The sequence below is a fragment of the Haematobia irritans genome, chromosome 4, assembly GCF_050003625.1.
Source record: "Haematobia irritans isolate KBUSLIRL chromosome 4, ASM5000362v1, whole genome shotgun sequence".
Lineage (NCBI taxonomy): Eukaryota > Metazoa > Arthropoda > Insecta > Diptera > Muscidae > Haematobia > Haematobia irritans.
In genome coordinates, this window is record NC_134400.1 from 174,682,984 (window position 1) to 174,696,139 (window position 13,156).

General features: G+C 35.8%; 1 protein-coding gene across 1 annotated transcript in view; it reads right to left on the reverse strand.

Annotated features, from left to right (window-relative positions):
• Window positions 1-13,156, reverse strand: part of Teh4 (tipE homolog 4 phospholipid transfer protein) — a 38,802-nt gene that overhangs the window by 12,324 nt on the left and 13,322 nt on the right. Inside the window, exons 3-4 of the mRNA XM_075305036.1 lie at window positions 3,536-3,620; window positions 75-277 (exon numbers count right to left, since the gene is read on the reverse strand). Of these exons, the coding sequence (XP_075161151.1) occupies window positions 75-277; window positions 3,536-3,620 (288 nt within the window). The remainder of the gene's footprint in view (window positions 1-74; window positions 278-3,535; window positions 3,621-13,156) is intronic.

The following is a 13,156-nucleotide window of genomic DNA, read 5'->3' on the forward strand; positions in this document are numbered from 1 at the left end:
GAAAAAAAAAAATAAATACAATATTACTCCCAGTTTTACAGTATAAGGAATAAGTGCAATATCCTCTGACTAACCTCCATCAAGAGAACATTCTTTGAAGATGTTCCAATGTTGAGGCAAATTCGATCACATGTAAAAGGTTTTTTAATTTTTGTGCAATATAAGCCATGACATTCAAAAAATCCATTAAGCTTTGTATTATCCTTGGCCGAATTGATGATAGGTCCATCGGCCTTGTGATGACACAAAAATCCTTTGGTCATATTACGACAATGCCCTGAAAATTACACATGGTGTTTTATAAATTTATTCGCTGGCTTCATAGAAGATTCAAAATTAACTAAATAACCGTGTAGACAGGGTATCTCATTTGGAACGACCCTGATGCCATATATAAATACCCACACAGAAAAAATGCTCACCAATTTTCGAATTTGAATTGAATTTTCAAATTATTCAATTAAAAATGCAATTGACACAAAAAAAAATTTAATTAAAAAAGTCAATCACAACAATATCAATATCAATTAATTTTTTAATTGGATCAATTAATTTCCTAAATGAATCCAAAAAATGTTGTCGTTAGAATTGTTGTTGTGTCCTTGAAACCAGTTTCAAATAGTTATCACAGTAGTTGTTGTTGACTAGAAACAAGACATTGTGTGATCGTTCACCAATCAGGTGAATTTAGCAATGCCTCTAAAAATAGATTTCAATCTGTTGTTGCAGTAATGTAATAACAAATTGAAATCGAAAAAATAAGATTAAGGGATTGTAGCTATATGAGAAGATAATGTACAGTGGTGGTGAAAAAATGATTCAACTTGGGAGAAATGATTCTCGTGTGTAATTTCCATAAGAAATTAGCATATAAGACCCAAATTGAATCATCTCACCCAGCCAGATCTTACTAGAGACTATGGAAATGTGGATTAGCCAACACTGAAACATATGTATAGTCAGGCTTGTAAGATGGGTATCTGGCATTTTCTTTTCAATAGCATAATAAAGGGTGATACGGTCAAAATTTGGTCAAGGGAAAACGCGTGTAAATCGGTGAAATCGTTTATTTAAAAAATCAAATTACATTTCTTTTTCAAGTTCAATTAGTATAAAATTCAGGAAAAATATTCAGTTAGGCTTTCGCTTTTCCAAATCCGAATTGCCGGGCCTCACGCTTGACACCTGCCATCAGATTTTGTACAGCCACCATGTCCACCTTCTTGGCCGCAGAAAGCCAGTTTGCCTTGAACTGCTGCTCGTCCTTAGCAGTTTTTTTGGTCTTCTTTAGGTTCCGCTTGACAATAGCCCAGTATTTCTCAATTGGGCGGAGCTCTGGCGTGTTGGGAGGGTTCTCGTCCTTGGGAACCACCTGCACGTTGTTGGCGGCGTACCACTCCATGGCCTTTTTACCGTAATGGCAAGATGCCAAATCCGGCCAAAACAGTACGGAACAACCGTGTTTCTTCAGGAAAGGCAGCAGACGTTTATTCAAACACTCTTTCACGTAAATTTCTTGGTTGACAGTCCCGGGAGCTATGAAAATGCTGCTTTTCAAGCCACAGGTACAGATGGCTTGCCAAACTAGATATTTCTTTGCGAACTTTGACAGTTTTATGTGCTTGAAAATATCTGCTACCTTTCCCCTTCCTTTTGCCGTATAAAACTCCTATCCCGGAAGCTGCTTGTAGTCGGCTTTGACGTAGGTTTCGTCGTCCATTACCACGCAGTCAAACTTCGTCAGCATCGTCGTGTACAGCCTCCGGGATCGCGCTTTGGCCGTCGTATTTTGTTTATCATCGCGATTTGGAGTCACTACCTTCTTGTAAGTCGATAGTCCGGCTCGTTTTTTGGCTCGATGCACGGTTGTAGACGATACACCCAGCTTATTTGCGGCATCTCGGAGAGAGAGGTTAGGGTTTCGCTTGAAACTACCGGCAACTCTCTTTGTCGTCTCAGCGGCTTCCGGTTTTCGATTTCCCCCCGATCCAGACTTCCTGGCTGTCGACAAACGTTCCCCAAACACTTTAATTACATTTGTAACGGTTGATTTGACAACTTTTAGCGATTTTGCCAGCTTTGCGTGCGAGTAGCTCGGATTTTCGCGATGCGCGAGCAAAATTTTGATACGCTGCTCTTCTTGCTTGGACGGCATTTTGACAACTGAAGAGTGAATTCAAAATAGGAGCAACATTCTACACACACACACACCTTCAAAATGAGGGGTGTTCAGGTTTTTTAAATGCAAAATTGAAAGAAATACGTCAAGTTTATATTGACCAAATTTTGACCGTATCACCCTTTAATACCAATTCCTTAATCTTCATGTCCAATTAGCTCGCATTTAAAATTGTAATTAACCAAAAATTATTCTTTTTTGTTTGCAGCAAAAAAATCGGAAGTTGGTTCACAAACATAGCTTTTTATATGCATCTTTCCATTACACGCACAGAAAAAACATGATTGGACATGGTTGCCGCATAAATTTAATACTTATCTAGAGCATGTATTTTGTCTTTGTAAAAATAATTTTCGAGCAGAGAAAAATGTATTTATTTAAATGGTTCTCAAATGTCGCAAACATGTTCTATTATTTAAATGATGAATTTGAGACCATTACATGGTCAGGAAAATCATGGACCTGACCATTGAATTTTTCGACTTTTTTGCAGCGAAAAAAAGTATTTTTATAGGTTACGTATAGACATGTCTAGAACCATTACATGGCCGTAAAGACCATGTAAATTTTTTTTGTGACCATTTAGTTGTTTAACTTTTTTGCAGCGAAAAAAATTTTATAAAAACTTTGAGTAGGTACACACGACTTTCATTTTGCGCGTCAGTCGTGTGTTGATTGTTGCTTGGAATGGACGGAGAATTCGGAATTACTGTGTTTTGTGTTAATTTATTTATTCAGAAGAAACACGTGGTTTTATGTGAACACAAAAAAGGAAAGTGCAATTGAAAAAAAATATCTGGTTTTTGTTCTGCATTTTGCTTATGGTATAATTTATTTTTATTTGCAGTTACATGATGTCTGCGTTTGTACATTTGATGGTTACGACGTAAATATGGAATGATTACATGTTGTTGAAATTGAACCAAAATAGAGTGTGTAAAATTATGTGATGTTTGCTTGCACGACATTATATGTTGAATACAAATAAACGATGAATGGGTTTGTAAATAAATAAAAACAAATAAATAAAGTTAGTTTTGTGTTTTCTTTTCTCAAGTGGCGTCCTTTTTTCGACGACGAAAAAAGGTTTTTCATAAAAATCAAAACATTAAAATTTCGTTCCGGGGGAAAGTATTTTTTCTTTGTGTGCATATTTCATCGCTGGCTAATATGAACCTAAGTAAAATTAAAATTTCATTTGTTCTTATGAATTTTTCATTACTTTATTTAAAGTAAAGTAGCAAGCGTTGACCAACATCTGCAACCGATTTTCCCAATATGTTTACTATGACTGTTTTAACTTTATATATATATATTTTTTTTAAATTAAGCAACTTCGACATGTGGGTTTCTTACCATTTGTGCAATTGAAGACACCACTGAGATTACTACACTCGGTTCCGTTATTGCAATTAAACTTTGGCAACAAATTCGTGTCAATCTGCAATAGAAATAATAATTATTAAAATATATGTATAAGTGCTTGTATTTTACGAATGAAAAATAGACAGAAAAAAAATTAAACTATTTTCTGGAAAAAATGAACTACTTCGTGCGAAAATTGAACTAAATTTAAGATTTTTTTTGGGGATTTCCATAGTGCGTTGTTGATTTTTTTAACTTTTTTACTAACTTTCCCTATATTTGCCACATTTGGCTGGAATTTTTATCGATTAAATTTCTATATGTGACAATGTAGTACACAGAAAGAAATATCGCCAAAATATTCGCAATTAAAAAGTTGATTGAAGTTGAAAACTTTTTCAAATGAAAAATTAATTGATACACTATTAACCTTTTAATCAAACTAGAAACAGCCGGATCGGATGAAATTTGCTTCTCTTAGAGGCTACGTAAGCCAAATCGGGGGATCGGTTTATATGGGGGCTATATATAATTATTGACCGATGTGGACTAATTTGTGCATAGTTGTTAGAGACCATATATTAACACCATGTACCAAATTTCAGCCGGATCGGATGAAATTTGCTTCTCTTAGAGGGTCTGCAAGCCAAATTTGGGGGTCCGTTTATATGGAGGCTATACGTAAGAGTGGACCGATATGGCCCATTTTCAATACAATCCGACCTACATCAATAACAACTACTTGTGCCAAGTTTCAAGTCGATAGCTTGTTTCGTTCGGAAGTTAGCGTGATTTCAACAGACGGACGGACGGACATGCTCAGATCGACTCAGAATTCCACCACGACCCAGAATATATATACTTTATGGGTCTTAGAGCAATATTTCGATGTGTTACAAACGGAATGGTGGAGGGTATAAAAAGGCCGATTAAATACGTAAATAATTCAATGTGATAACATTTTCTACAGAAATGAAATTTTGACAAAATTTTCTATACCAATAAAATCTACATTGATAGAAGAGTTTTCTATTCTGAGAAACGAAATTTCAGACAAGCAAAGTCTTCTTTTGACGCTAAAAAATTTTCTTTAAAAACAAATAAAGTGGATTAAAGACAAACGTTGAATTATTTATCATAAATTCGAGTTTATATGCTCTACAAGAAAATACTTTATAAGAAAGGGGAATTTCGTTTGTCTAAATTTTCGTTCCTGAGAAAAGTATTTTTTCTTTGGGTATATATCTATCTATAGAAATAAACTCTTGACAAAATTTTGTATAGTAATAAAATTTTGACAAAATTTTCTATAGAAATAAAATGTTGGTAGATTATTTTTGGGGATCGGCTATATATAGCTATAGACCGATATGGACCAATTTTGGCATGGTTGTTAGTGGTCATATACTAGCGCAATGTACCAAATTTCACCACGTACCAAGGATCGGATGAATTTTGCTTCTCCAATAGCTCCAGAGGTCAAATCTAGGGATCGGTTTAAATAGGGGTTATATATAATTATGACCGGTATGGACCAATTTTTGTATGGTTGTTAGAGACCATATACTAACACCACGTACCAAATTTCAACCGAATCGGATGAATTTTGCTCATCCATGAGGCTCCGGAGGTCAAATCTGGGGAACGGTTTATATGGGAGCTATATATAATTATGGACCGATGTGGACCAATTTTTGTATGGTTCTTAGAGACCATATACTAACACCATGTACCAAATTTTAGCCGGATCGGATGAAATTTGCTTCTCTTAGAGGCTCCGCAAGCCAAATCGGGGGATCGGTTTATATGGGGGCTATATGTAATTATGGACCGATGTAAACCATTTTTTGCATGGTTGTTAGAGACCATATACTAACACCACGTACCAAATTTCAACCGGATCGAATCAGTTTTGCTTCTCTTAGAGGCTCCGCAAGCCAAATCTGGGAATGGGTTTATATGGGACTATATATAATTATGGACCGATATGAACCAATTTTTGCATGGTTATTAGATACCATATACTAACACCATGTACCAAATTTCAACCGGATCGGATGAATTGTGCTCCTCCAAGAGGCTCTGAAAGCCAAATCTGAGCGTTTATATGGGGGCTATACGTAAAAGTGGTCCGATATGGCCCATTTGCAATACCATCCGACCTACATCAATAAAAACTTCTTGTGCCAAATTTCAAGTCGATAGCTTGTTTCGTTCGGAAGTTAGCGTGATTTCAAAAGACGGACGGACGGACATGCTTAGATCGACTCAGAATTTCACCACGACCCACAACATATATGTACTTTGTGGGATCTAAGAGCAATATTTTGATGTGTTACAAACGGAATGACAATGTTAATATACCCTCCTTCCTATGGTGGTGGGTATAATAATTGAAATTTGCTAATGAACTCAATTAATTTTTTAACCAAGTATTTTTTTGATGCTCAATTAAAACTGTGATTGATACTATCATTTACGTGATTGAAGACATTTCAATTGAAAAATTAATTGGATCAATTAATTATAACGGATAGTGAAAAATGTTTTCTTAATTCCAAAAAAAAAAAAAGTAAGGAAAGTCTAAAGTCGGGCGGAGCCGACTATATTATACCCTGCAACACTTTGTAGATCTAAATGTTCGATACCATATCACATCCGTCAAATGTGTTGGGGCTATATATAAAGGTTTGTCCCAAATACATACATTTAAATATCACTCGATCTGGACAGAATTTGATAGACTTCTACAAAATCTATAGACTCAAAATTTAAGTCGGCTAATGCACTAGGGTGGAACACAATGTTAGTAAAAAAAATATGGGAAACATTTAAATCTGGAGCAATTTTAAGAAAACTTCGCAAAAGTTTATTTATGATTTATCGCTCGATATATATGCATTAGATGTTAAGGAAAAATAGAGTCATTTTTACAACTTTTCGACTAAACAGTGGCGATTTTACATGGAAAATGTTGGTATTTTGACCATTTTTGTCGAAATCAGAAAAACATATATATGGGAGCTATATCTAAATCTGAACCGATTTCAACCAAATTTGGCACGCATAGCAACAATGCTAATTCAACCCCTTGTGCATAATTTCAACTAAATCGGAGTTAAAAATTGGCATCTATGGTCATATGAGTGTAAATCGGGCGAAAGCTATATATGGGAGCTATATCTAAATCTGAACCGATTTCAACCAAATTTGGCACGCACAGCTACAATGCTAATTCTACTCCCTGTGCAAAATTTCAACTAAATCGGAGCACAAAATTGGCCTCTGTGGTCATATGAGTGTAAATCGGGCGAAAGCTATATATGGGAGCTATATCTAAATCTGAACCGATTTCAACCAAATTTGACACGCATAGCTACAATGCTAATTCTACTCCCTGTGCAAAATTTCAACTAAATCGGAGCAAAAAATTGGCCTCTGTGGGCAAATGAGTGTAAATCGGGCGAAAGCTATATATGGGCGCTATATCTAAATCTGAACCGATTTGGCTGATATTTTGCAAGTTTTTCGAGACTCATAAAATATTCGGATGTACGGAATTTGAGGAAGATCGGTTGATATACACGCCAATTATGACCAGATCGTTGAAAAATATATATGGCAGCTATATCTAAATCTGAACCGATTTTTTCCAAAATCAATAGGGATCGTCTTCGAGCCGAAACAGGACCCTATACCAAATTTTAGGACAATCGGACTAAAACTGCGAGCTGTACTTTGCACACAAAAATACATCAACAGACAGACAGACGGACAGACAGACAGACAGACAGACAGACAGACAGACAGACAGACAGACGGACATCGCTAAATCGACTCAGAATTTAATTCTAAGACGATCGGTATACTAAACGATGGGTCTCAGACTTTTCCTTCTTGGCGTTACATACAAATGCACAAACTTATTATACCCTGTACCACAGTAGTGGTGAAGGGTATAAATACGGGAAACATTTACATCTGAAGCAATTTTAAGGAAACTTCGCAAAAGTTTATTTATGATTTATCGCTCGATATATATTTATTAGAAGTTTAGGAAAATTAGAGTCATTTTTACAACTTTTCGACTAAGCAGTGGCGATTTTACAAGAAAATGTTGGTATTTTGACCATTTTTGTCGAAATCAGAAAAACATATATATGGGAGCTATATCTAAATCTGATCCGATTTCAACCAAATTTGCCACGCATAGCTACAATGTTAATTTTACTCCCTGTGCAAAATTTCAACTAAATCGGAGTACAATATTGACCACTGTGGTCATATGAGTGTAAATCGGTCGAACGATATAAAATTTGGCACACTTGACTACACTACTAATTGTACTCCTAGTGCAAAATTTCAACCAAATTGGGGTAAAACTCTGGCTTCTGGGACCGTATTAGTCCATATCGGGCGATAGATATATATGGGAGCTATATATAAATCTGAACCGATTTCAATAAAATTTGGCACACGTGACTACGGTACTAATTGTTCTTCTTGTGCAAAGTTTTAAGCAAATTAGGGTAAAACTCTAATTTCTGGGTCCATATAAGTCCATATCGGGCGAAATATATATATGGGAGCTATATCTAAATCTGAACCGATTTCTTCCAAAATCAATAGGGATCTATTCTGAGCCAAAACACATACATGTGCCAAATTTGAAGTCGATTGAACTAAAACTGCGACCTAGACTTTGATTACAAAAATGTGTTCACGGACGGACAGACGGACATCGCTATATCGACTCAAGAGCCCACCCTGAGCATTTTTGCCAAAGACACCATGTGTCTATCTCGTCTCCTTCTGGGTGTTGCAAACATATGCACTAACTTATAATACCCTGTTCCACAGTGTGGCGCAGGGTATAAAAATTAAATTAAAAATTAAAATGCAAAACTTACAAAATAAGTCGTAGGCTATATTTGAAGAGGTTTTATATTTAATTCAAAGATTCAATATATCAGTTAAATTTAAAGACGATTTTTTCAACCTAAAAATGTTTTTCTTTACTTTGAGGTAGAGGTGTGCACGTGGCACGAAATTTTCGTGATTCACGCTGATCGCAACGGCGTGAGCGTGATTAACAATCCAAATGTCGTGCGTGAGGGTGAGTCAGGAAAATATTTCTTCGTGAGTGTGCGTGAGTAACGAATTTCGGGAAAATACGCTCACCAAAAAAATCCCGCCCAGGGACATAAAACGCTTACTTTGGCCACCGGGTATATACCGGGTATATACAAGTGAAGTAACACCGCCCTTAGGTTAGGTTAGGTTAGGTGGCAGCCCGATATATCAGGCTCACTTAGACTATTCAGTCCATTGTGATACCACATTGGTGAACTTCTCTTTTATCACTGAGTGCTGCCCGATTCCATGTTAAGCTCAATGATAAGGGACCTCCTTTTTATAGCCGAGTCCGAACGGCGTTCCACATTGCAGTGAAACCACTTAGAGAAGCTTTGAAACCCTCAGAAATGTCACCAGCATTACTGAGGTGGGATAATCCACCGCTGAAAAATTTTTTGGTGTTCGGTCGAAGCAGGAATCGAACCCACGACCTTGTGTATACAAGGCGGGCATGCTAAGCATTGCACCACGGTGGCTCCCACCGCTCTTTGTCAGTATCTTATATGGATCCAGAAGCCATAGTTTTCTCTTGGATTTGCTTGAAATTTTTCACAAGGAGTACAATTAGGGATATTGTCAAGGTTGCTAAATTTGGTGGACATCGCTTCAAATTTAGATATAGCTCCCATATAAAACTTCCACCCGAGTTAGAATCATATGACCGCAGAAACCAAATTTTCACTCCGATTTACTTGAAATTTTGCACAGGTGGTAGAATTCTAGCTACGCATTCTCAAAATTCGTATAGAAAATACCCAAAGTGGGGACATATGTTAAAAAACGGTTTTTTTTTTTTTGTAATTTGCATATTTCTCAGCTGTTTACCAGTAGGATGTTAAAACCTTTTTACAATTTAGTTAGTAGACACATGAAGCTTTTTGGAAAAGAGATCAGGTTAGCAATCGGTGCTTTGCCAAATGAGAATTTTTTTTTTAAATATATGTTTTTTTGTTTTAAATTGTCGTTTTTGGGATGAGAAGAACTCATACATTGCTTGACCAAAATTGCCGATATAAGTTTAAAACGTATCCCTTTTTGGTGTTCTATAAGAAATAAGAATCAACATTGGGAGAAGTCTAGAAAAAAAGTGTTACGGCACAAAGAATGTAGGTGCCCAGGAAAAAATTGGAAGTTCTTCTAAAGGTACGACTTTAAAACTACTTCAAAAAATGGCCTCCCAAAGATGTTCTTTATTTTAACTACACAGGAAATTTTTCTAATTAAATTTTTTCATATTTTTAATGAGTAATTATAACTTAGTTCTTTAAAATAGGCTAAAAACAGAGTAAGAATTAATAACTTTTAATCTAAAATTTTGCAAAAAATAAATTGTGGTCCCATATCTCGCAAACTACAAGAGATATTCGCACATCCACCCAAATTTGTTTAAAGGGCTCTACAAGTTCTATTCAGCAAAGAACATCGTAATCGGTTCATAATTGCGAATTTGACAGCTAAAACAAAAATTTCATACGACCGAGGTGACCAACTTTCAACGCTTATAGGTCAGCCCGTGGATCAACTAGGAATACACCTCAGCTTTCACACAAAAGTTGCTGAATTATTTCCAAACAAGTAAGGAAAGTCTAAAGTCGGGCGGGGCCGACTATATTATACCCTGCACCACTCTGTAGATCTAAATTTTCGATACCATATCACATCCGTCAAATGTGTTGGGGGGCTATATATAAAGGTTTGTCCCAAATACATACATTTAAATATCACGCGATCTAGACAGAATTTGATTCACTTCTAAAAAATCTATAGACTCAAAATTTAAGTCGGCTAATGCACTAGGGTGGAACACAATGTTAGTAAAAAAAAATATGGGAAACATTTAAATCTGAAGCAATTTTAAGGAAACTTCGCAAAAGTTTATTTATGATTTATCGCTCGGTATATATGTATTAGAAGTTTAGGAAAATTAGAGTCATTTTTACAACATTTCGACTAAGCAGTGGCGATTTTACAAGGAAAATGTTGGTATTTTGACCATTTTTGTCGAAATCAGAAAAACATATATATGGGAGATATATCTAAATCTGAACCGATCTCAACCAAATTTGGCACGCATAGCAACAATGCTAATTCTACTCTCTGTGCAAAATTTCAACTAAATCGGAGTTAAAAATTGGCCTCTGTGGTCATATGAGTGGAAATCGGGCGAAAGCTATATATGGGAGATATATCTAAATCTGAACCGATCTCTACCAAATTTGGCACGCATAGCTACAATGCTAATTCTACTCCCTGTGAAAAATTTCAACTAAATCGGAGCAAAAAATTGGCCTCTGTGGTCATATGAGTGAAAATCGGGCGAAAGCTATATATGGGAGATATATCTAAATCTGAACCGATTTCAACCAAATTTGGCACGCATAGCAACTATGCTAATTCTACTCTCTGTGCAAAATTTCAACTAAATCGGAGGAAGAAATTGGCCTTTGTGGTCATATGAGTGTAAATCGGGCGAAAGCTATATATGGGAGCTATATCTAAATCTGAACCGATTTCAACCAAATTTGGCACGCATAGCAACAATGCTAATTCTATTCCCTGTGCAAAATTTCAACCAAATTGGAGTAGAACTCTGGCTTCTGGGACCGTATTAGTCCATATCGGACGAAAGATATATATGGGAGCTATATCTAAATCTGAACCGATTTCAATAAAATTTTGCACATTTGACTATACTACCAATTGTACTCCCTGTGCAAAATTTAAACCAAATTGGGGTAATACTCAGGCTTCTAGAGCCGTATAAGTGCATATCGGGCGAAAGATATATATGGGAGCTATATCTAAATCTGAACCGATTTCTTCCAAAATCAATAGGGTTCTATTTTGACCCAAAACACATACTTGTGCCAAATTCGAAGTCGATTGGCCTTAAATTACTACCTAATCCCTTGGTTACAAAAATGTGTTCACGGACAGACGGATATGGCTATATCGTCTCAGGAGCCCACCCTAAGCATTTTTGTCAAAGACACCATGTGTCTATCTCGTCTCCTTCTGGGTGTTGCAAACATATGCACTAACTTATAATACCCTGTTCCACAGTGTGGCGCAGGGTATAAAAAGCGATTTGGAAGTACTGTGCACAGAACATGGACATTCCAACAGGACTCATCTCAATCGCACTCAGCATATCCCAGCAAAAACTCCTATTACCAGGTATGAGTACAAGTATGCCTGCGCCAAATTCGTTACAACTTCCTCGTACATATATCAGCAGTAATACTTTTACACGTGCATGTCATTGGAGCAAAGTACTTCGGTGCAAGCATAGCAGCAGTCGAAAAATAAGTACTTCTTCGCAAGCATACCAGCTCACCAAAAATGATAACTTAACCATAAAGATACTCAAAAAGTGCGAACTCATCTCTGTTGTTTTGTAATCCAACACACTATACCACGCTTCACGGCATGGATCTATTCATTTTTGTAATATAATTTATGTAATATACAACTTTAGGAAAGAAGTGTATATTTTATTGGCATTATCAATTAATATACTTTCTGAAATGTAATTTAGCATTACTTTTAGCTACTATTAACGGTGCCCACTGTAGAGCCGAACCCGGACCTCAATATAGGATTTTGATTACCGGAATTAATAGAAAGAATCAAGTTTTGCCTACACATGTAAGTTATTATTTTTAAATCACAGGTAATACTGCAAGTAGTAACTTTTTGATTACCGTTATTACTGAAAGAATCACTAGTGCTTATCCAGTTTTTGCTGGGATGTCAACCCAGAATGGCTTACACAGGAGTTTCCCGCTAACATTTCGGATGGGAAACACTCTTCGAGACCTTTCTTTTGATACCAAAATATATTACCCAGGTATAGTGAACGGTTTTATCTTCCAAAACTATAATTAACTCATTAGGTGCACGCACAAAAAAACATGTTTGGACATGGTTGCCGCATCCATTTAACCCTTTCACTACCGATGTCCCCTTAGAAGGACATTCGAAAAAGACACAAAATTCAATTTTCCCACTTGATTTCGATTTATTTCTCGATGTTATTTTAAAGTAGAGGCTTTAATCTAAATAAGCTATAAATATTGTCCATATTGTTGAGGTCTAAAATACTTTTTTATAAACTTCTTTAACAATAAACGAAAAATACGAAAATTTTAAATAATTTTTCTACTGTATGTTTCTAGTAAATGGACATTTATACAAAAACTATAACTGATACTTTTTCGGGTTCTTTTTTGTATTTTTTCTTACACTTTGAAAGATATTATAGGCCAAATAGCGCTTATTTTCGTAAAGCCATTTGGTCACAATTCAATGATCAAGTTTTCAGAACAAGCTCATATAGCTCTTGAAGTAATTGAGGTAGGTTTTCAAAATGACAATTTTTGTTCTACATGCTGTTAGTACAAGTAAAAACAGAAGAAAAATAAAATTTTTTAACATTAGGTTTATTTCGGTAGTGAAAGGGTTAATGCTTATCTA